The 22,727-nt window shown below is 40.9% G+C and overlaps 1 protein-coding gene across 3 annotated transcripts in view; it reads left to right on the top strand.

Annotated features, from left to right (window-relative positions):
• tmtc2b (transmembrane O-mannosyltransferase targeting cadherins 2b) overlaps nucleotides 1-12,967 on the top strand; it is a 224,486-nt gene extending 211,519 nt beyond the window's left edge. For all 3 annotated transcript variants that reach the window (XM_072269329.1, XM_072269330.1, XM_072269331.1), the window contains one exon: nucleotides 10,931-12,967. In XM_072269329.1, coding sequence (XP_072125430.1) covers nucleotides 10,931-11,125 — 195 coding nt within the window. In that variant the 3' untranslated portion in view covers nucleotides 11,126-12,967. The remainder of the gene's footprint in view (nucleotides 1-10,930) is intronic.
• Nucleotides 12,968-22,727: the final 9,760 nt, after the last annotated feature.

Genomic DNA, 22,727 nt, shown 5'->3' with positions numbered 1-22,727 from the left:
AAGAGTCTTACCATTAATTCTATATTCTGCCATCATATTTGACCTACCAAAATGAACCACTTCACACTTATCTGGGTTGAACTCCAACTGCCACTTCTCAGCCCAGATTTGCATCCTATCAATATCCCACTGTAACCTCTGACAGCCCTCCACACTATCCACAACACCTCCAACCTTTGTGTCTCAGCAGTTTACAAACCCATCCCTCTACTTCCTCATCCAGGTCATTTATAAAAATCAAGAAGTGTAGGGGTCCCAGAACAGATCCCTGAAGCACACCACTGGTCACCGACCTCCATGCAGAATATGACCCGTCTACAACCACTCTTTGCCTTCTGTGGGCAAGCCAGTTCTGGATCTACAAAGCAATGTCCCCTTGGATGCCATGCCTCAATCAGGCTCGTAAGGCTTGACCTGCCTTTGACAAACCAATGCTGACTATTCCTAATCATATTATGCCTCTCCAAATGTTCATAAATCCTGCCTCTCAGGATTTTTACCATCAACTTACCAAACACTGAAGTAAGACATACTGGTCTATAATTTCCTGGGCTATCTCTACTCCCTTTCTTGAATAAAGGAACAACATCCGCAACCCTCCAATCCTCCGGAACCTCTCCTGGCCCCATTGATGATGCAAAGATCATCGCCAGAGGCTCAGCAATCTCCGCCCCCCCCCCCACCTCCCATGGTAGCCTGGGGTATATCTCGTCTGGTCCCCGTGACTTATCCAACTTGATGCTTTCGAAAAGCTCCAGCACATACTCTTAATATCTACATGCTCAAGCTTTTCAGTCTGCTCCAAGTCATTCCTACAATCGCCAAGATCCTTTTCCGTAGTGAATACTGAAGCAAAGTATTCATTATGTACCTCTGCTATCTCCTCCGGTTCCATTGTCACACTTGATTGGTCCTATTCGCTCACGTCTTATCCTCTTTCTCTTCACATACTTGTAGAATGCCTTGGGGTTTTCCTGAATCCTGTCCACCAAGGCCTTCTCATTTTACCTTCTGGCTCTTCTAGTTTAATTCTTAGGCTCCTTCCTGCTAGCCTTATAATTTTCTAGATCTCTATCATTACTTAATTTTTTGAACCTTTTGTAAGCTTTTCTTTTCTTCTTGACTAGATTTACAACAGCCTTTGTACACCATGGTTCCTGTACCCTACAATCCTTTCCCTGTCTTATTGGAATGTACCTATGCAGAACTCCACGCAAACATCCCCTGAACATCTGCCACATTTCTTGCGTACATTTCCCTGAGAATATCTGTTTCCAATTTATGCTTCCAAGTTCCTGCCTGATCGCCTCATATTTCCCTTTACTCCAATTAAACACTTTCCTAACTGGTCTGTTCCTATCCCTGTCCAATGCTATGGTAAAAGAAATAGAATTGTGATCATGATCTCCAAAATGCTCTCCCACTGAGAGATCTGACATCTGACCAGGCTCATTTCTCAAAACAGATCAAGTACATATTGTGTCAAGAAACCTTCCTGAACATACCTAACAAACTCCACTCCATCTAAATCCCTTGCTCTAGGGAGATGCCAATCGATATTTGGGAAATTAAAATCTCCCACCATGACAACGAAGTTATTATTACACCTTTCCAGAATCTGTCTCCCAATCTGCTACTCGATGTCCCTGTTACTATTGGGTGGTCTATGAAAACACCCAGTAGAGTTATTGACCCCTTTCTGTTCCTAACTTCCACGCACAGAGACTCTGTAGACAGTCGCTCTATGACTTCCTCCTTTTCTGCAGCCGTGACATTATCTCTGATCAACAGTGCCATGCCCCCACCTCTTTTGCCTCCCTCCCTGTCCTTTCTGAAACATCTAAAGCCTGGCACTAGGAATAGCCATTCCTGCCCCGGAGCCATCCAAGTCTCTGGAATGGCCAAAACATCATAGCTCCAAGTTTTGATCCACGCTCTATAGAGTGCATTTAGAGTATTAACGATACTCTAAATGTATTCTGACAAATGTCTTATAATGCCTCCCCATTACATTCTTGTTTTTATATTCTAGTCCTCTTGAAATGAATGCTCATCTTTCATTTGACTTCCTTACTACTAACTTGACCTTTAGGGAATCCTGCAGAAGGATTCCAAAGTGCATAACCTTACATTTTCCTGCATGATGATAAAGCTTCAAATACATTATTTTACAGCGCTTAATAATATTTAACTGAATGAGTATCAGCTTTACTTTGAAGAATCAAAGAATCTGATTCAGTATGGGATGTAACTTTGCAATTCCAGTTTAGCTGGTTTGTGTAACTGTCTTTTCGCTGAGATTTCCTTTGCCCTGCCTTTTGCAGGCATGATTTTGAACAGCTGGATTTGAGGAGCTGTATCTGCTAATTTATGGTAATGAAAAGGATCAGTTTGAAGTTTGTATCTGAAATGCATTAAACAAAATGTTGGCGTTTTGTTACATCGTACTTCATGCCCACATAGAATTCTGTCTTTTTGAAGGATAATTCCGCCTTTAATGCCTTGACCCAGAAAGTATACGTGCTGTGAATGGAAAACCAATGCACTGGTACTTCACCTCCAAAGTATTATGACAAACTGTCTCTTTGCATGTGAGAATCATCTGGGAAGTAACATTTTTTTCACTGTAAAATGTTTCTATCCAATGTCATTCTGTACAAACAACCACAGGATACTCCGTCTAGAGTTACACCTCCAGGCAAAGCAGAAAAAATTTAATAAAAGGGACTGCATAGTTTATAAATCTTTGTGGTCACCAGAGTTTTTCAGACTGGAATCAGTTCATTACTTTTCAAATTTGTTAAATATTGTGTTATTTGTATTAACAGAGATGCCAAACATAGAACATTTTTGCATAGCAGGCTGACCATCTATAACCTGTTGTTCTTTGTTGGGCTCTCTTTATTACTTATAGTAACCAGTATTTCAGATGAAGGTTGTTAAATATGATTCAGAAAGATTCAAAATGCTAATGAAAAAACACTTTTGATGAAATATGATTGACTTGACCACCCAGAAATGAGTTTGTCCAGACCTATGTAGCATTTGATTGTCAATTACTGGCCAATGGGACTTTCTTCATTTCCAACAAGTATAGCTTATCACTTGTCTAATCATTTGTTCACTGAATAGCACAAACTCAACAAAAATTAAAACTTTACCTCATTTGCATTAGTTCTGTAGTATTCTGGTTTTCATCTGTAATCAGTTCTGATCTTTGAACAAAGCCTTGCAAAAAGTCGATTTTTTTTCTTTCACATGCCCAGCCCCGATTTTGTATTGAGATTATTCCTGAAATTCTGCAACTGGCAGTTGTTTGAATCTAGCACAAAATTTTAAAAAAGGGAGCATGCGATTTGAGAATTGCTTCGAGTGTGAGAGAACATCCACCAATATTTTACTTATCCATGTTAACAACGTGTTGGTACATCAAGTTATACAGCACAGAAACAGGCCCTGGCCACACCAAGACTGTGCTAATTGTCAGGCATCCTTTCGCCTGAATCCTGCACTAAAGCTATCTTGTTTTCCCTTATTTCAATCACGTCTACCCCAGATTCTATCACATCTACACATGAAGGGCTGTTCACAGTGGGCATTACCAAATGTCTCATGTAGGAGGAAACTGGAGCATCCCTTGAAATCACAAAACCCAGAATACTGAAAATGGACAGCGCCTGTGTAAAGGTTACTGGCACAGTGAGGTAGTGGCTCTACCATCTGCACATAAATGCAAACACAAAGAAAGCATGGCAGTACCTCTACTTCCTTAGCAGTTTGTGAAGATCAGAATCAGAATCAGGTTTAATATCACCAGCATATGTCTTCTATAAGTGTGTTGTGGAGAGTATATTGACTGGCTGTGTCAAAGCCTGGTATAGAAACACCAATGCCTTTGAACGGACAATTCTACATAAAATACTGGATATGGCCCTGAGGCCCCATCCATCATGGGTAAAGCTCTCCCCATTAAGGACCCCCATAAACCCAGCCATGCTCTCTTCTCACTGCTACCATTAGGAAGATGGTAAAGGAGCCACCAGGTTCAGGAACAGTTACGACCCCTCAGCCAAAGTTACAAAGTCTTGAACCAAAGGGGATAACTTCACTTAACTTTACTTGCCCCATCATTGAGATGTTCCCACAACAGACTCTCTTTCAAGGACTCTTCATCTAATTTTCTCAATATTTATTGCTTACTTATCTATTAAAATTAGTTGTTTCTTTTTGTATTAAAGTCATAACTTTCATCGATTCTGTTATGGTTATTATTCTATGGATTTATTAAGTATGTCCGCAAGAAAATGAATCTCAGGGCTGTATATGTACTCTGAACTTGGAACTTTTTTTCATGATGATTAATTTATTTTGAGGTTTTGTGAACTGTCTTAGTACAGGTTAATACTGGATTTGTCTGTCTTTTTTTTTTAGCAAACTCAGATATAAACCACTTCATCTAATGCAGGAAATGGTGCCAATCCTTTAGTCATTTGACCAGGAAAGCTGTAGGTGGTATCATTTTCACAGAAGTCTAGTAATGGAGGATTATTGAATTCCAGCATTAATGACCTTCTATATTGATGAGGTGAAAAAGGCTATCATCTGCATTCAATATAAAACAATTGATTTGGGAAACTATACCATCATGCATTTATTTACCATTATGCTGGTCATTAATCATGTGGGTCACAAAGCATACCAGCATAAAGAAGGTGGTGCATATCCTGAAGTAAATAAAATGTTCAGCGATCTTTTATAAAGACGATGAAGGCCCAAATCAAATTGCAAAGAAGGCTCTGTGTATTGTGTAGCGGATCAACAGGGTGTTCTCTTCAGGACTTGGATGACTACATGCTGCTTTTGATAACTTGTATTAGTCAATGAAACTTCATGGCAATGGGGAGGATGAAAATGGAAGGAATGTTTTTGGGTGAAAGGCTGTACGGATGTGCTGTCCCAGGAAACAGAGCCTTTGTGAAACTGAAGCTTAGTTCTTTAAAACCAAGGTCAATGCTTCGGCTTTGATTTTTGATGTGAATCTATCCATCTTAGTAAAGCTGCAGGGCAATTAGCTGCACAATTTTTTTTTCTAATCTATCTGACAGAGGTTAAATATGGTCCTGCATAAGTCAGTTAAAATATTTTGGCTTGAACATTTCCTTCATGAACCTTTAGTATAACAGGTCCAGCCCTGGGGTTGAATTGCTTTGAAGGGATGAAGAAAACAGTAAGTCACAATTCATTTATCTGTAAGTTAATGTCCTCAGTTTAAGAGGATGGAAATTAGATTTGCAGCTAAACTAACTTTCTGAAATGTACACTAATAATAACCATTTAAATTCAGCATACTCAGACTGGAATTGGAAAGTGATTTCAATGGTATAATCTCTGTGGACAGAGGCTGTGACACTGCTGAACCTCTCATCACAGCACTAAGCAGTATTGCATCCGTATTGTACTGTCTCAGTACTTTTATACTTGTGTGCTGTAGCACTTTTTTTATTCATAGTTATTTTGTACTATTCTTTGCATTTCTGGTCAGATGCCAAATGCATTTCATTGGCTTTGTATCTGTACTCGGCACAATAACAAAGTTGAATCCAACCTGATCTAATCTAATAAGTCAAGGGTGTATGAATTAAACCCTTCATTATTTTTTTAAAATTGTGGTACAGCACAGAATAGGCCTTTCCGGCTCTTCGAGTTGCACCACCCAGCAACCCCCCGATTTAACCCTAGCCCAATCACGGAACAATTTACAATGGCCAGTAAGCCTACTAACCCGTAAGTCTTTGGGCTGGGGGAGGAAACCGGAGCAGCCAGAGGAAACGCAAGCGGTCACGGGGAACATGTAGAAACTCCTTACAGGCAGTGACGGGAATTGTATCCAGGTTGCTGGTACTGTAAAGCTTTCTGCTAACCACTATGCTACCAGCACTTTTTCTAGGTTAAGCAATTAATTCAATGGCATCCTTTGGGCAGAAGATCAGGAGAAAATCTTGTTCTGTTTATATAATGACCAGTCTCACATACAGCAGCAAGACTTGGATAGGAGTAGAGCTAAATAGAGAAGGGCATTGGCTGAGAATACTGTAATAGAGAGGGTATGATGCCTGTGGACAGAGGACAATGGAGGGAGTGAACAGAACTCCCCTCTTCCATCTCTTCTCCCCCCTTCTATTTCTCCTATTCCATTTCCCATTCTGGCTCTCCTCATACCCCTTCTCTTCTCATTACCAGCCCATCACCTCCCTCTGACATCCCTCCTCCTTCACTTTCTCCCCTGGTCCACTGTCCTCTTCTATTAGAGTCCTTCTTCAGCCCTTTACTTCTCCCAACTTACACATTACAGCTTCTCACTTCATTCTCCCTCCCCCACTCACTCACCTTCCTCCTCACCTGGTTTTACTAATTTAATTATTTGCCAGCTTGTACTCCTTCCCCTCATCCCTGCCTTCTTATTCCAGTTCCTTACCCCTTTCTTTCCAATCCTGATGAAGGATCTCAGCCTGAAACATCGACTGTTTATTCCTATCCATAGATGCTGCCTGAACTGCTGAGTTCTTCCAGCACTGTGTGTGTGTGTGTGTGTGTGTTTGTTGCTCAAAATTTCCTGGAGAGCCTGAATGATGAGAGACAGTAGGGAAGTATTGAATGGTGAAGAAGATGTTCAAAAGGTAGTCATCGTGCTTTCAACAAAGGCTAGACGAACTCAGGGATATGTAAATAAAGATCCGTATTAGTTATATTACAGGTTTGAATTGAGGGAATTAAGATGACTAACTATCATTGCAGCTGAGGGTAGGTCTACTGAAGAGGTGTAAGGATGACAAAAGAGTATGTTCTTGAACTGGAATGAGATGGGCATAAAATCACAGAGTGAATGGGATGCTTTCAGCTATTCATGGAGAGAAATTGAAGTGGAATTAGGGAATTGGAAATGATTGTCACCTTGTACAGAAAGTTGAACAAATTCCAGGTTGAATTGGGAAAGATGATTGCTAACTGAAGCTGGACTGTAGGATTGTGGAAGAAGGATACCAGTTTCAACTGATTTGGAATGAAACAGGGAAGATGTGAAAGGCAGAGTGATTCTAATGGAACCGAGAGGAACCATACAGTCAGGATTTCATGTTATTCATTTAAATCATGGCTGAACAGTGTCTCTACTCTATTTACACACTTTATTCCATGTACCTTTACAAACTTAAGCAACTGAAGTTATTCATCTCTGTCTCAGGGAATTTTAATTGTCTTCAAACAAGAAGGATTGGGATTACATTAGGGTTAAAGTACAGGTAAAATGGAACAGAAACTAATCATGTCTAGAATATGCCCACTTTCTATTTTACCATGAGCAGATGAAAGGGTGGGGCATCCATACTGCTCATGTGATGTGGTCCATCAGTTGAATATATCATGAAGATGATTGAGTTCTCGCTAAAAGTAATACTCTTTTCAAGCATAGGCATGGACTTGTGCCACGGGAAACTTGACAGCCCAAAGCAAATGAATAGTTAAATCCATAAAATAAATCGATGCTTATGGGCTGTGATGAGGAGGTGTGTTTCCTTCAGAAGAACAGGTTTACAAATCCCCACCATCAGACCTTGTGCACCAAATTTTACCACAGTTTTCGTATCCCATCTTGAAATCATTGAGGCGGTTGTGGATGGCCAGCAGGTGCCTACAAGCCCCTCGCTCGCTGCTGCCAGAGCAAGATGTCTGCTTGTGGCGGTCTCTCTCTCCCCTCTCGCTCGCTGCTCCTGAAGAAAGGTCTCCGCGTTCGAATGGTCTCTGTCTCCCCCGATGCTGTAAGAGGGTGGTGCTGGAGTCCTGATTCTTGGGCAAGGTTTAGATGATGCGGTTTGTGGATTGGACTCTATAGTTCACATTATGATGTGTTTCTGGTTTCTGGTTGCTCCTTCCTTTGCTGCTAATTGGGCAATTCTGAATTGGGATGGCCTGCAGATAGCAACCTGAGCTGAACTGCACATGATTGGACTCTTTCAATCGAGTATTTTGTATTCTGTGTTTTTCACTTGTTTTTTTTTTGATCCCATTTGTGTGATTGTTATTTTTGAATGTGGCTGGGTTGATGCTCATTCTTTGAACAGGTTCCATGGTTCTTCTTTGTTTCATGGCTGTCTGTGGCAAAGAAGAATTTCAGGGTTGTATACTGCATACATACTTTGATAATAAGTGTTCTTTAAATCCATGAATTTTTACCATTATTTGGCCTCTTTCCTATTTTTACATTGTGATTTCCTCATCATCACTATTCTATATAGTCCTTAATCTTTATCCACACAAAACCCATTCCTGACTATCTTTTCTTTTTCCCTGTGAAACAGGCTCCCCAATTCAAATGGTTCCAGGCTGTAACCATGGTGCTTGAAGGGAGGTGTCTCCACTTCAAGGAGCTCTATTAGAAACCCAGGAAATCCATACTTACCAAGTTTTGTGGTTATAATAACTCTACATATTGGCAGAATTGCATTCATTTTAACATTTATGGTAGACTTGGGCATATGACAGAGATGAAGTTAGGGGAAATTAACAAAGAAATTGTATTGCTTTGAGAGTTGGCAAAGACTTGAGTGGTGGAGTTGCCTCCTTCTGTGCCATAACGTAGGGGTTTCCAACCTTTTTTATGCTGTGGATCCGTGCTATTAACTGAGGGGTCCATGGACTCCCAGTAGGGAACCCTTGTTGTAAGGAAGTGAATATGAAATGTAATATAAGAAATTCAGGTCATATTATTTTTGGTGTTGGTGGGGGATAGGTGGCAAGAGACTTGTTCCACTTTAATAATTTTCTTTGCCTGGATAATGTGATTCCTAATTATGCTGCTCAACATATTTACAATGAAGCAATGTGCATTATTTTAATTTTGAAATTCAATAATTTTTAACTACGCTCTAGCTGCTTTGAACCATACCTTATTGTCTACTTAAAGAGTCTATATTAAGCAAGCATGTTTTCCACAGTCCTAAACATTACAATAACCTGATAATGAAGTAGGGTTCAAATTGCTTATCTCCCATTAAGCAATTTAAAGAAATTACAATCCAATAAAAGAGAACTGTCTCACGAATAGATTAATACTACTGAAAGAAAATTAGTTTTAAAATATACCAAAAAATATAATTTGGTTTCAGAATGATTTTGATGTTGGATGACAATGTAAAGTGGTGTTATCGGACTGGGTGCTCATGATACATTCCTCATAATTTTAATTCCTGTTTATTTCAAAGGACCTGAAAATCATAGAGATATTTATCAGGTGACTGAAGCCCATTATCCACAGCAATCCAATGTCAAATTATCTCTTCAGAAAAGAGATATCACTCTTCAGTATAATTGTACATAATGGATACACAGTGTGCAGTGCCAATTTTCACTATAGCTTTGAACAAACTGTTATATAGCAAAAATGCTTTATGAAAGAATTATGCTCACTGACCAACCAAGAAAATAAATATAGTGTCATGGACATTTATATCCCCCATCTTTGACATATTCCTTTTCTCTCCTATGAGTAGTGGAATGTTGGACATAGTAACAACATAAGTTACAAGCCCATGTGGCAGAGTATAATTACTTGTTTTAATGGTTATTGTTTTATCCCTGGGGCTACTTTTGAAGCTGTTATGTCAGCTTTTGCTCTTTTCTCTGATTATGATTATGGTTTGGAATTCATGTGTTTATGTGCACTCCATAATACAACTAATATAAAATAAGAGTTCAACAAGGAAAATTGTGCACAATTATACTTTTCCTTCTGCATCTTCCATGTCTTTGGCAAGCTGGTGCAGGATGCATTTCCTTGATATCAGCCCTTGACAATGTTGTAAAACTTAATCTGTCATACGCAACTCTTTAGGGCAGCTTGGTAGCATAGTGGTTAGCCCAATGCTTTACAGTATCAGTGACTGGGGTTCAATTCCCATCATTGTCTGTAAGGGGTTTGTACGTTCTCCCCGTGACTGTGTGGGTTCCCTCTGGGTGCTCCGGTTTCTCCAAAGACATACTGGTTGGTAGGTTAATTGGTTATTGAAAATTGCCCTGTGATTATGCTAGGACTAAATCAGGGACGACTGCTGAGTGGTGCGGTTTGAAAGGCCAGAAGGACCTATTTTGCACTGTGTCTCAATAAATAAAAATAAATAAATTATAGAAGTTTAATTGAACATAGAACAGTGCAACACCATACATGCCTTTTGACCCTTGATGTTGTGCAAGCCTATATATGGTCAATCTTACCCTTCCCTCCTGTATGGCCTATAACCTCCATTTTTCTTACATCCTTCACCCTATGTAAGAGTCTTTTAAATATCGCTATTGTGTCAGCATCTGTCACCACCCCAGCAATGCATGGCTGACACTTCCCACTCACTGTTTAAAATAATGACCTACCTCTAATATCTCCCTAAACTTTCTACCATTCACCTTAAACAAATACCTTCTGGTATCAAGCATGTGCATTTCTCGGCATAATATTTTTTTCCCAGATGGTGCCTGTTCAGCAGTATCATCTTCCAGCCTCATTGTTCAGGAAGGCAATAGTCAATGTATCTCACTTACATTACACAACAGCATTGAATAGCTGTTTATTTTGTTTGGTTATTATGTCATGGGGTGGTGGAGTGGAGCTATGTCTCTACAAAAGGGAATGTAAGGTGTTCCTTCCCTCCGCTAGACAGTCTCTGAAGACTATTGATAATGGCTGGGGTCACCCATCTTGTAAAGGCACTATGTAGAAGAAGGCAATGACAAATCTCTTCTGTAGAAAAATTTGCCAAGAGCAATCAGGATCAAAGATTGTCATATGACATGGCACATAATGAATAAATGAATGACTTTTATGTCAGTGTTTAAATTTTGTGCCTATTACTCCTCTCTCAGTCTGCCATTTCTTTTCTGACAGTACCCCGCAGCGTTGATGAACCTGGGTGCCATTCTTCATCTGAATGGAAAACTGCGCGAGGCTGAGGCTAACTACCTCCGAGCTCTCCAGCTCAAACCTGATGATGCCATTACCCAGTCGAACCTTCGCAAACTGCGCAACATCATGGAGAAACAAGGCTTGAATGTGCAAAAGAGAAGAGATGGTAAAACTTAATCAAACTCTTGGAACATTAAACTTGGAAGAATTGGCAAGGATGTGGATGGACATCTGTTGTTTGTGACTCTGGTGATGCCCTTTAACACTGAAACTCCTCAGTTTCCAGTGCTTGTGGGAAGACATCTAGTTAACATGTGATTCATCTACCTGATTTCCTGCACTTGCTGACTAAAGGCACACTAAAAAATTTAGGAACATCCCAACTTTCGGAATGTGATTTACTTAGGGTCTAACTCTTAACTCCAGCTATGATTCCTATGTTCCCTTTGTAAGGGTGCAATCTTTAGAAAACTTTAAGATTTGGCTACTTGTCTTGCAAAGCAATTGTTCACCTTTCTGAAGACTGGTACATCTAATTTGCTCAGTGTTTACTACCTTCACTGATAAATCAGAACCCCTTTGGGCCAAAAGATTGGACAATTGTTGGCTCTGCCTTCTTCCTCGCTATCCTTTAGCTCTTCAGGTGGAGTTGGAGATTCTTTCCCTGACAAGGGAAAGGAAATGTGGGAAGCTCCCAGAAACAATGAAGATTCATAAATGAGGGGGCTTCATTTGTCTTGTTTTTGAAACTGACACCAGATTTTATACAAGCTTGGCCTCTCTTGTATCTGCCTCATCAGCAGACCGTTAGAGCACTTAGAAAAACAGATTGGTGAACAACTAATGCTGTTTTGATCAAAGTAAACATTATCAATTATATATTTTTCAGTTGGCACACAGAAGTCTAATACTCCTGCAGACGAGACACACACTGTCTGATTCACATAGCTTTTGTTTAAATAACCATGTGTACTTTTGCTCCAACTTATTTATAAACAAGTTGGAGATAAATAATAGGACTTTTTTTTATTTTCGGGAGCTGTCAACAGCTTTGCGAATTCGGATCATGCACCTGCCAAGACTGAGGGAGCATATTGAAGAGTTCTGCTTGTTGTTACTAGTAATTTACCAGTACAACGGTGGTGGAAGACTGAGGTCAAGCATTCATAAAGTGTACCACATCTGCATGGTGTCCTTATGTTCAACACAATGCCATGTATGGTTCTGGAGGATTTTACACCACTGTGTTTTAAAGTTGGTTTTTGCTAAAACATATCAAGGTATTTAATTAACTGTGGAAGTTTTAAGTTATTCTAATTCAATATGGGGCTGATAATGTTAAGTTTTACCCTAGTCTCGTATAACATTAGAAGAACCTATTTGCTTTAGATACAATAAAGGCATATTTGTTCATGTTTTACAGAAATGGAAGGAAATAGACATGAGCCTGCATTTATTCTCCTTTTGATTTGTTTACATCTATCGCCTTTTGATGCCAACTACTTTTAAATGATTTGTTTGCCCATGGAACAGATACATATTTTAATGGCTTTTAAGTCAGAACACAAAGGTATCTTTACATAGGATCTTGATTCACTTAAACTGAAAAGCAGGGATATCTTTACTTTCTTCTTTATTATGTGATTGCATGGCAGAAATGACTAATTGCTCTAACTATATTGGCATTGTGTTGTAGCAATGATTGAATTGTGGGTTTGTCCGAGACTTAAGGGTGAAACCTAAGCCATGCAGGAGAGACTTCCTCTCTGCCTGGTCAATGCTTTCAGGTTCTGAGAAATACTGATTAAGCATTACATCTGCATTGCTGCTCAGGGATTTCGTAAAGTGGAGTAATTCCAGACAGTGCTAAAGAGTACTGAATGTGTTTACTAAATTAAAAGTTTTATTTTTTAAAATTGTTCTATTTGTATAAATTATCCAAATTTGTAGAAGTGTTTCCTCTTGTAAAATGACCATGTACATGCCAGCGAAATTCACAATTTTTCCCCAATTAAATGAAAGCATTGATGAAAACTTATCTTGACTGCTTTCATGGTGTTTGATACAGACGCAAAGTTCAAAGTGCATTTACTAGCGAAGTATGTATAATTTAATACAACCTTGAGATTCATCTGCTTACAGGCAGCCACAAAGAACCCCAATTAAACGCATTAAAAACAAAAGAAGGCCATCAAACACTGTGTGTGCGTGTGTGTGTGTGTGTGTGTGTGTGTGTGTGTGTGTGTGTGTGTGTGTGTGTGTAGAGAGAGGGAGAGGGAAAAAACACAAGTTGTGCAAACAATAAAAGTAACAGAACAGCATTCAGAACTGAAGCTCACAAAACCAGGCATCACTGCAGTCAATCCAAAAGTCCACTAGTTGCAGGGCCACAGCTTCATTCCAGTACAGCACAGAGACGGGCAAACCCTGCTGAGCAGCGAGCTGAACTGGCCTGCCTCTTGCCTCCAACCCTGACACACCGACCATTTCAATCTGGTCTGGTGTCCAAACCTCAGGTCATTGCTCGCCCTCAGGCTCTGCCGCCTTGATTCAGCCAAGACCCGCCCTTTCCAATTCAGCTCGGCTCTCAAATCGATCAAACCTCGTATCGCTCCCCGCCTCTCCTTGACTCCGCCACATCGAATTACGTGGCCTTCCCAGTTCGGCTTCACTCTTAAATCAATCAAACGTCAGATCTTTTCTCACCCCGCCTCAGCTCTGCTGCACCAAATTGCCTCCAAGTCCGCACCAGCAACTCCAGGCCGGACGTGCTGCAACCGTCCTGCCCCAGCGTGACTCCAGCCACCGCAGAAATGCTAGATCACACAGGTGCTTCAGCTCAACTCCAACAAGGAAGCCACAGGCCATGATGATTTATCAGAAAAAGTGTATTTCATTTCTTGCTCACTACAGTATGTGTCTAGACATACCTTGTATAAAATACAAGTGATAGAATTCAACTTAGTGAACGCAGAGGTTTCAGATTAACTGCTGAATGTGAACAAACTTCTGTCAATGTTTTGGATCTACCATTTGGACAAGTGATGATTCTGTGCACTTCCCTGAACTGCACTGGCATAATGCCAACAGAGGTGTTGGCCCCTGTGCCTTAATCAAGGAAAGGAGCAAAATGACAAACTAATAACATAATAGGCAACATGTGACACATTAATAGCTGACATATGTATAATGGGTATCAAAGCCAGGTGTAGTGACTATCATTAATGTTTCTGAAGGGAAATGATGAGTTGTGACATACCTATTTGCACAAGCTTAAACTATAATTTAAAGCCAGTTTACATATGTGGCATCTGTCATAAAATTGTAGTGTGGTAAAAGAAAAATCTTGACTTTGAGTGGATATTTCACAAACCTCGCTGACAATCATCACAGACCCACTGCAAGATTATGTGCTTAGCACACTGTTCTACTGCCTTCGCACTCGTGATTATGCGGCTAGGCACAGCTCAAGCTCCACCAGTAAATTTGCCAATGACACCACTGTTGGCAGAATCTCAGATGACGACAAGGAGCCGTACAGGAGTGAGTTAGATCAGCTGGTTGAGTGGTGATGCAACAACAACCTTGCACTCAGTGTCAGCAAGGCCAAAGAACTGATTGTGGACTTCAGGAAGGGGAGATCGAGAGAACACACTTCAGTCCTAACCGAGGGGTCAGTGCTGGAGAGGGTGAACAGCTTCAGATTCCTGGGCATCAACATCTCAGAGGATTTATCCTGGGCCCAACATATTGATACATATTATATTATCTATAATATAATCCCGTAAGTATAACAGTGCCTTTTTTAGTTCAGAGCTCCATCCAAATTGTGTCTGCGGATGAACCTGCACCTATGATCCCCTCTGAGCATTACTGTGAGATTTTCCCTAATCAGGAGTACAACTACTCCACTCCCTTTACCCACCTCTCTTACTTACTTACACTGCTGATATTTAGGGCAGCAATGAAGGTCCTCCATCTCTGGCAGAGCTCATTGTGTCAGTAGTTTCCTCTCGGTTTTCACCACTGTCAGTCATGCAAATCTTGGGTGGAGACTCAGGAACACCACCGCACTCAAATGTAGAAGGATTCTTCATTGCTCTTTCCGTAACATTTTTTTTTACCAGTCAGGGTTGTTACGTGCTGAGCTGAACACCGGAACCTGGAGGACTGGTGGACCACTCTTAGTCTATCCTGTACCCTTTGACCTGTTTGTTATGGGTGACCCTACCAAGAGTCAAAGCATAAAGCCTTAACTCCAGCCAATATAGTTCTTTGGGTCATTAAGGCACACAAGCCTCCAAAACCACAACAAGGTTGTGGTCACCTTGGACAATCCACCTCTCTATCAAGTCTAAAACAACAAAATCTAGGAAAATTATGTTGCCAGTTCTGCCCCTCACACAATCAAGTCTCTGTAATGGCAACAGCATCATAATTCCATGTACTGAGCCAGGCTCTAAGTTCATCCTCCTTAACCATATTACTCCTGACGTTCACATAAACATAATTCAGCCTGTCAGTCCCACTCCTCACTGTCCTTTCTTTCAATTTCACATGTCATACCACCTTTCCTGCCCTCAACCCTACCATTCTGCTGGTGTGGTTCCCATCCCCTGCCACACTGGTTTAAATAATCCAAACAACACTAGCAGACCCCCTAGTGAGGATATTAGTTCCCCTCCAAACCATCTTGATTGTATCGGTCCCACCTGCGCAAATCTGAGTGAGGTTATCCCCTCTGGGCCAAAACCCTGATGGTTGAGGGGCAATAACTGTTTCTGAACCTGGCAGTGTGAATTCTGGAGACTCCTGTACTTTCTTCCTGTTGGCAGCAGCGAGAAGAGAGCATGTCCTAGGTGGTGGGGGTTCCTGATGATGGTTGCTGCTTTCCTGTGACAACATTGCATGTAGCTGTGCTCCGTGGTAGGGAGGGCTTTACCTGTGATGGACTGGGCCGTATACACTACATTTTGTAGGATTTCATCAGAAAAGTTGAGGTCTATCAGATATAGTTAACTTAAAGGAGGACAGAGTAGAGGTAATTGGGTAAGTACTGCATTAATATCCCATAATCTCAAACTCTAGTTATTAATTGAGCGTTTGAAATAGAACAAGTTTCTACTGAAGCATAACTTCCTTGGATGTAGCTCGCACCTCTATTTTTTTTTAAATTATGTGGTATTATTTTATTAATTATACCATTTGCACCTCTATTTTGATTTGATGAACACATAAGGAAAACTGTGAGACTATTTTGCACTACTTGATTATTTTTCTATATTTCTTACTGTAACTTCTAGTTTTTTTTTCTGTATTGCACTGTACTGCTGCCTCAAAACAACATATTTCATGACATACATCAGTGATAATAAACCTAGTTCTGTTTCTGATATAATTCAATTAGATTATACTTGCTTTTAAAACATAGGAATAATGGGCTTCTATCTGATGCAATATTAATTCGGTGATATGCATGACATTTGCTAATGGACTCAAAAATGACACACAGCACCTCAACCTGGTCACTACGTCACTGCATACAGGGCTTTAAAAGGAGATACATCTGAATATGATCAACAGATACACTGGATTTTATTATCAGCTATTGCCCTAAATATTTTGGGTAATTGTCTTATAATGAGGACAACGGCTCGACTGGAAGCATTGCGGGACCAAAAAAAAACAGAGAGGCCACAGGTGCCGTGCAGATGGGCCTCTTGGGTTAAAAAGAGTGAAGCCTTTCCTCACTGGATCAAAGTTTGTGCTTAAATCATATTTTTCTGTAATAACTCTAGTTGTATATAAAGCCCTTTGAAATCAGTATGATGTGTATTCCACCAGGCTCCAATTTAAATGGACTGGATAATATCTGCAACTTTATTGTACAAGCTGGAGATGATTTAAATTTTAAGATATTTGAATGAAGATTAACATAATCCAACTTTCTTTAGGGCAGATTGTTCTGTGCTGAAGTATTGTACATATCTTCCCTTTATATTTGTCACACATGCTTTTTTCATCCAGTTCTTTGCACTCAATTCTGAAGCTACTCGCCTGAACCATGGTAATTACAAAATTTATTGACGAAACAGTGCTTAACAGAGGCCATTAGCTGCACTTTTTACAAATGTGGTTATGTAAAAAGAAATGCTACTTTTGTACCAGCAGGAGCCACTCATTCCTGAAAATATGCAGGGATATTCATCAGATGGAAAGGAAAATTAATGGCAAATAAATATGTGCTTTGCCAAGGTAACACTGTGACACTAAACGTTATACAAAGATTCAATTCAAAGTACATTTATTATCAAAGTATGTATGCAGTATACCGCCCTGAGGATCATTTTCCCCACAGATATCCACGAAACAAAGAAAACCATGGAACCGTTCAAAGAATAAACATCTATTCCTCCCTCATGCTAAAAAAAAACAAATCGCACAAACAGCAACAAAAAAAAAGAGCTAAAAACACAGAATATAAAACACAAAATCAAAAGAGTCCAGGCATATTCAGTTCAGCTTAGTGTTCACTATCCGCAGGCCGCCCCCATTCAAAGTCGCACAAAATAGCAGCAAAAAAAGGAGTAACCAGAAACCATCATAATGTGAACTACAGGGTCCCTTTATTAATAACATCTACTTTAAATCAATAGTATTTAGCATTTTCTTCTTGAATGCTATTTATAGAGTTGTACAGCACAGAATGATTTTTTTTTCCTTTTCAGGTCCATATCTTGCTGCAGCAGCAGCATTTTCTTTTTCTTCCAAAATGATGCCAGTCTTTTCCTCTGACCCCTCTCCCCTACCCTTTCTTAGTAGCACTCTTTCTGCTTAATCCACTTACGAACCTCCAAGACAGCCGCATCCTTGTTGGGTTTGGAGGCTTGCGTTCCTCAATGATCTGGAGAGCTATGCTGGCTGGAGACAGGGCTTTATGCTTTGGCTCTCGGTAGGGTCACCCATGCCAAACAGGTCAAAGGGTAGAGGCCAGACTAAGAGTGGTCTTCTGGTCCTCCAGGTTTAGGGGTTCAGCTCAGGGCAAACTACTCTGACTGGTAAAACAAAATTCTTACAAAAGCAGCCATGAAGAATTGTTTTACATTTGAGGATGACAACATTCCTGAGTCTCTACCTGGGATTTGCATAACTGACAGTCGTGAAAACCGAGAGGAAGCTACCGACGTGACAAAAAAAGCCCTGAGCACCATCAGAGATGGAGAATCTTCATTGCTGTCCTAAATACCAGAGGTGTAACAGGCTAAGGCACACGTGAAGATTATGCTTTTTCATTACTAGGATGAAAGATTAAATAGTTTACCTCAAAAAGAGTTCCATTACTTCCAGATATATGATAAGTTACATCTAAAGGATTACTGAAGTCCAGTTAGAGACTCTTGTCCTACGTTGGATTGTGTTCTTCTAAAAGACATTGATTTGTTTTGTTCTTGTTCCACTGAGCATTATTTTAAAATTACAACAATTAATTTTAATTTTAAATTTAAATTAATTAATTTAAGGATTGGGCCTCATATAAGTGGAATTCCCTTGGCTGCAGGTAAAATCTCTGAATAGCAAGCTACTAAATAGGCAGCCCAGTGGAACTCACTAGCTTCTGGCCAGAGTGTTCTTGGCAGACCAAATGTTGCGGAAGTGGTAACAAAGTCAATTTAATAATAGTGTCTTAGAGAAGCAAGCTGGGCTAAAAAAAAAGCTTCAGAATATACTTACCAGAAGCCGCGGAATTCTCAAAAAAAAGTCTGCAGATGCTGGAATCAAGGGCAAAGACCTGGAGCTCTGTGGGCCAGGGGGCATCTGTGTAGTGAAATGGACAGTTGTTAACAAATAAACTCTTCTCGGGCTTCCCGTCAAGTACAAGTATCTATTTTAACTGATGGTTTAATGACAAACTCTGCCATCTTCATCAGGGATAATGCCTAGGCATATCTATTCTGGTGGTATTTGTACCTTTGTCATCCGTCGCTTCTGACTGAACCCGAGAAAAGTTCATTCATCATTTACGCCAGGAAAGCAATAGATCCTTTGCGGACAATTGTTGTTTCGGGTTAAGATCCTTCACCTGCACTGAAAGAGTACAAAGTGCCTTCAGAGAAATAGATAAGAGGTGCAGGGAAAGGTGTGTAGCAAAAGCTGACAAGCTAAATGAGGTGGTGTTGATTGATAGCTGGAGTCAGGTGGGAGAGAGAATCCTGGCAATAGTGACAGAGAATGGGAGATGATAAATGGAGATAAAAGAATTCGATAAGTTAAGAAGATGAAGAGTGTAACCAAATAAGGGAAGGACAGTGGGTAGATGGGAACAAATTCAACTTTATTTTCTTGTTTCAAGTTCCTGGATGTCAGTGTCTCTGAGGACATATCCTGGGCCAAACATATCGATGCAGTTACAAAGAAAGCACGGCAGCAGCTATATTTCATTAGGAGTTTGAGGAAATTTGGTATGTCACCAAAAACACTCGCAAATTTCTACAGGTGTTGTGGGTGAATGGTGAAAAGTTTAAGGGGCACATGAGGGGAAACTTCTTCACTCAGAGGGTCATGAGAGTGTGGAATGAGCTGCCAGTGCAAGTAGTGCATGCGAGCTCGATTTCAACACTTAAGAGAAGTTTGAATAGGTACATGAATGATCGGGGTATGGAGGGCTATGGTCCCGGTGCAGGTTGATGGGAGTACGCAGTTTAAATGACTCAGCATGGATTAGATGGGCTGAAGGGCCCCCTTTCTGTGCTGTACTTTCTATGACTCTATGCGCCATGGACACATCTGTTATACATCATATTCTATAAATTTGCTGAGTATGCCCACAGGAAAATGAATTTCAGAATTGTAAATAGTGACATATATACGTTTGATAATAAAATTTACTTTGAACTTTCAATGGCATCTTAACTGGCTGCATCACTGTCTGGTATGGGGTGGTGGTGGGGGGGGGGGGTCACAGCACAGCTTTGATATAAGCTACAGAGAGTTCTAAAGTCAGCCAGGACATCCTCAAGGAAGGATGCCTCAAAAAGACGACATCCATCACCGAGAGCCCGCATCACTCAGGACATTCCCTTTTCTCATTGCTACCATCAGGGGATGAGGTACAGGAGCCTGAAAGCACACACAACAATTCAGAGACAGTTTCTTCCCTTCCACCATCTGCTTTCTGAATGGACATCATACCCACGAACATTACCTATTTTTTTTGCAATACTTATTTGACTTAACTTTTATACATCTACTTCCTATAATTCACAGTTTTTATTATTATGTATTGCAATGTGCTGCTGCTGCATAACAACAAATTTCATGACATTTACTCGTGATATTAAACCTGATTCTGACTCTGATTTCAAGTCAGTTGCCAGCAAAAGTGATTGGAGAATATGCGATGTATGCTCTGGTCAGATAAACCACTGGCCAGTAATCATTGAAACCACTGGAGTCTCAATTCCAACACCATTTGACTGAGAGGAGATTCTCCAGCTTGACGCTAAGGGATCCCAATGGAAAAAGTTTCCATGCTGAGACCAGTAAGACTACAGAGATGCACGTAATTCCGTCTCTCACTCAATAAGTCTCAAGCTTATATATTCAACCACACATGCATAGAAATCCAAGATCCACTGAAGATTCTGCCAAATCTAACGATTAATATTCTCTCCCGACCTTTCAGATACCTGCGCAGATTCAGCATGTCAGATATCTCGCTCTCTCCAGCCTGTGTCCCCTTCCACAAGCCCATTGAATTTCAAACTCCACTAACTCTGCACAAAATAGTTGACTTCAAGGACTTGAGTTCATTGTCAACACATTGCCATTACTCTGCCATTGAAGTGACCTTCCCAGCTGTTTCCTCTACCCCACTGATATATGTTTACTTTCCTACTTTATCTTCAATATAATTGGAAATCATTTACTTATTAGCCCCGACCTACAAGAATTGCTTTTGAGAGACACTTCGCTCATGATCTGCTTCTCCTTCTTTCTAGCTTCTAATTTTTTTAACCATGCTTTTCCAATTCCACTCTTTCTGAGCAACCTAGGTCGTGCTCTCTTCTCACTGCTGCCAACAGGACTCACACCACCAGGTTCAAGAACAGTTACTACCCCTCAACCATCAAGCTCCTGAATAAAAGGGGGTAACTACACTCACTTGCCCTGTCATTGAAGTGTTTGTACAACCAATAAACACACATGACTTTCCAAGACTTTCCATGGTCTCGTGAGACTAATGGATGCCACCATATATATAAACACACATGAAATGATGGAGGAACTCAGAAGGCCAGGCAGCATCTATAGAAAAAAGTGCAGTCGACATTCTAGGTCAAGACCCTTCAGCAGGACTGGAGAAAAAAAGATGAGGAGTAGATTTGAAAGGTGGCAGAGGAGATAGAGAAACACAAGGTGGTAGGTGAAACTGGGAGGGGGAGGAGTTGATTGGTGAAAGAGATACAGGGCTAGAGAAGGGGAAATCTGATAGGAGAGGATAGAAGGCCATGGAAGAGAGACAAAGACCATAAGACAAAGGAGCAGAAGTCGGCCATTCGGCCCATCGAGTCTGCTCCGCCATTTTATCATGAGCTGATCCATTCTCCCATTTAGTCCCACTCCCCCGCCTTCTCACCATAACCTTTGATGCCCTGGCTACTCAGATACCAAAGGGGGTGGAGCACCAGAGGGAGGTGATGTGCAGGGAAGGAAATAAGGTGAGAGAGGGGAAAAGCGATGGGGAATGGTGAAGGAGAGGGAGGGCCATTACCGGAAGTTTGAGAAATCGATGTTCATGCCATCAGGTTGGAGGCTACTCAGACAGAATATAAGGTTTTGTTCCTCCAACCTGAGTGTGACCTCATCACGACAGTGGAGGAGGCCATGGATTGACATATCGGAATGGGAATGGGAAGTGGAATTAAAATGGGTGGCCAATGGGAGGACCCGCTTCTTCTGGCTGATGAAGCGTTGGTGCTTGGCGAAGCGGTCTCCCAATCTACATCTGGTCTCACCGATATACAGGAGCCCACACTGAGAGTGCCGGACACAGTAAGTGACCCCAAAAGACTCACAGGTGAGGTGTCGCCTCACCTGGGAGGACATTTTGGGGCACTGAATGATAGTGAGGGAGGAGGTGTAGGGGCGGGTGCAGCACTTGTTCTGTTTGCAAGGATAAGTGCCGGGAAGGATATCAGTGGGGAGGGAAGAATGGACAAAGGAGTCGCGTGGGGAGCGATCCCTACGGAAAGAAGAAAGTGGGGGGAGGGAAAGATGCGCTTGGTGGTGAGATCCAACCTATAATCTTCCTCTGAGGACTCTATCACATGTTCCTGTTAGTTATTGCTATTAATTTATATATGCCTTTGCACAGTTTGTTGTCTTCTGCAATCTAGAGTATCTTTCATTGATCCTGATTTGCTGAGTATGCCTGCAGGAAATAAATCACGGGCTTGGATATGGTGACATGTATCGAAACATAGAAAACCTACAGCACAATATGGGCCCTTCGGCCCACAAAGCTGTGCCAAACATGTCCTTACCTTAGAAATTACTTAGAGTTACACATAACCCTCTATTTTTCTAAGCTCCATGTACCTATCCAGGAGTCTCTTAAAAGATCCTATTGTATCTGCCTCCAACACCTTCGCTGGCAGCCCATTCCACGCACTCACCACTCTCTGTGTAAAAAACTTACCCCTGACACCTCCTCTGTACCTACTTCCAAGCACTTTAAAGGCCAATGCACTATATACCTTCTTAATGTATGTATTTTGAT

The sequence above is a fragment of the Mobula birostris genome, chromosome 9, assembly GCF_030028105.1.
Source record: "Mobula birostris isolate sMobBir1 chromosome 9, sMobBir1.hap1, whole genome shotgun sequence".
Classification (NCBI taxonomy): Eukaryota; Metazoa; Chordata; class Chondrichthyes; order Myliobatiformes; family Myliobatidae; genus Mobula; species Mobula birostris.
The sequence above is the reverse complement of the archived record's forward strand: the minus strand, read 5'-3'. Positions and strand labels throughout refer to the sequence as shown.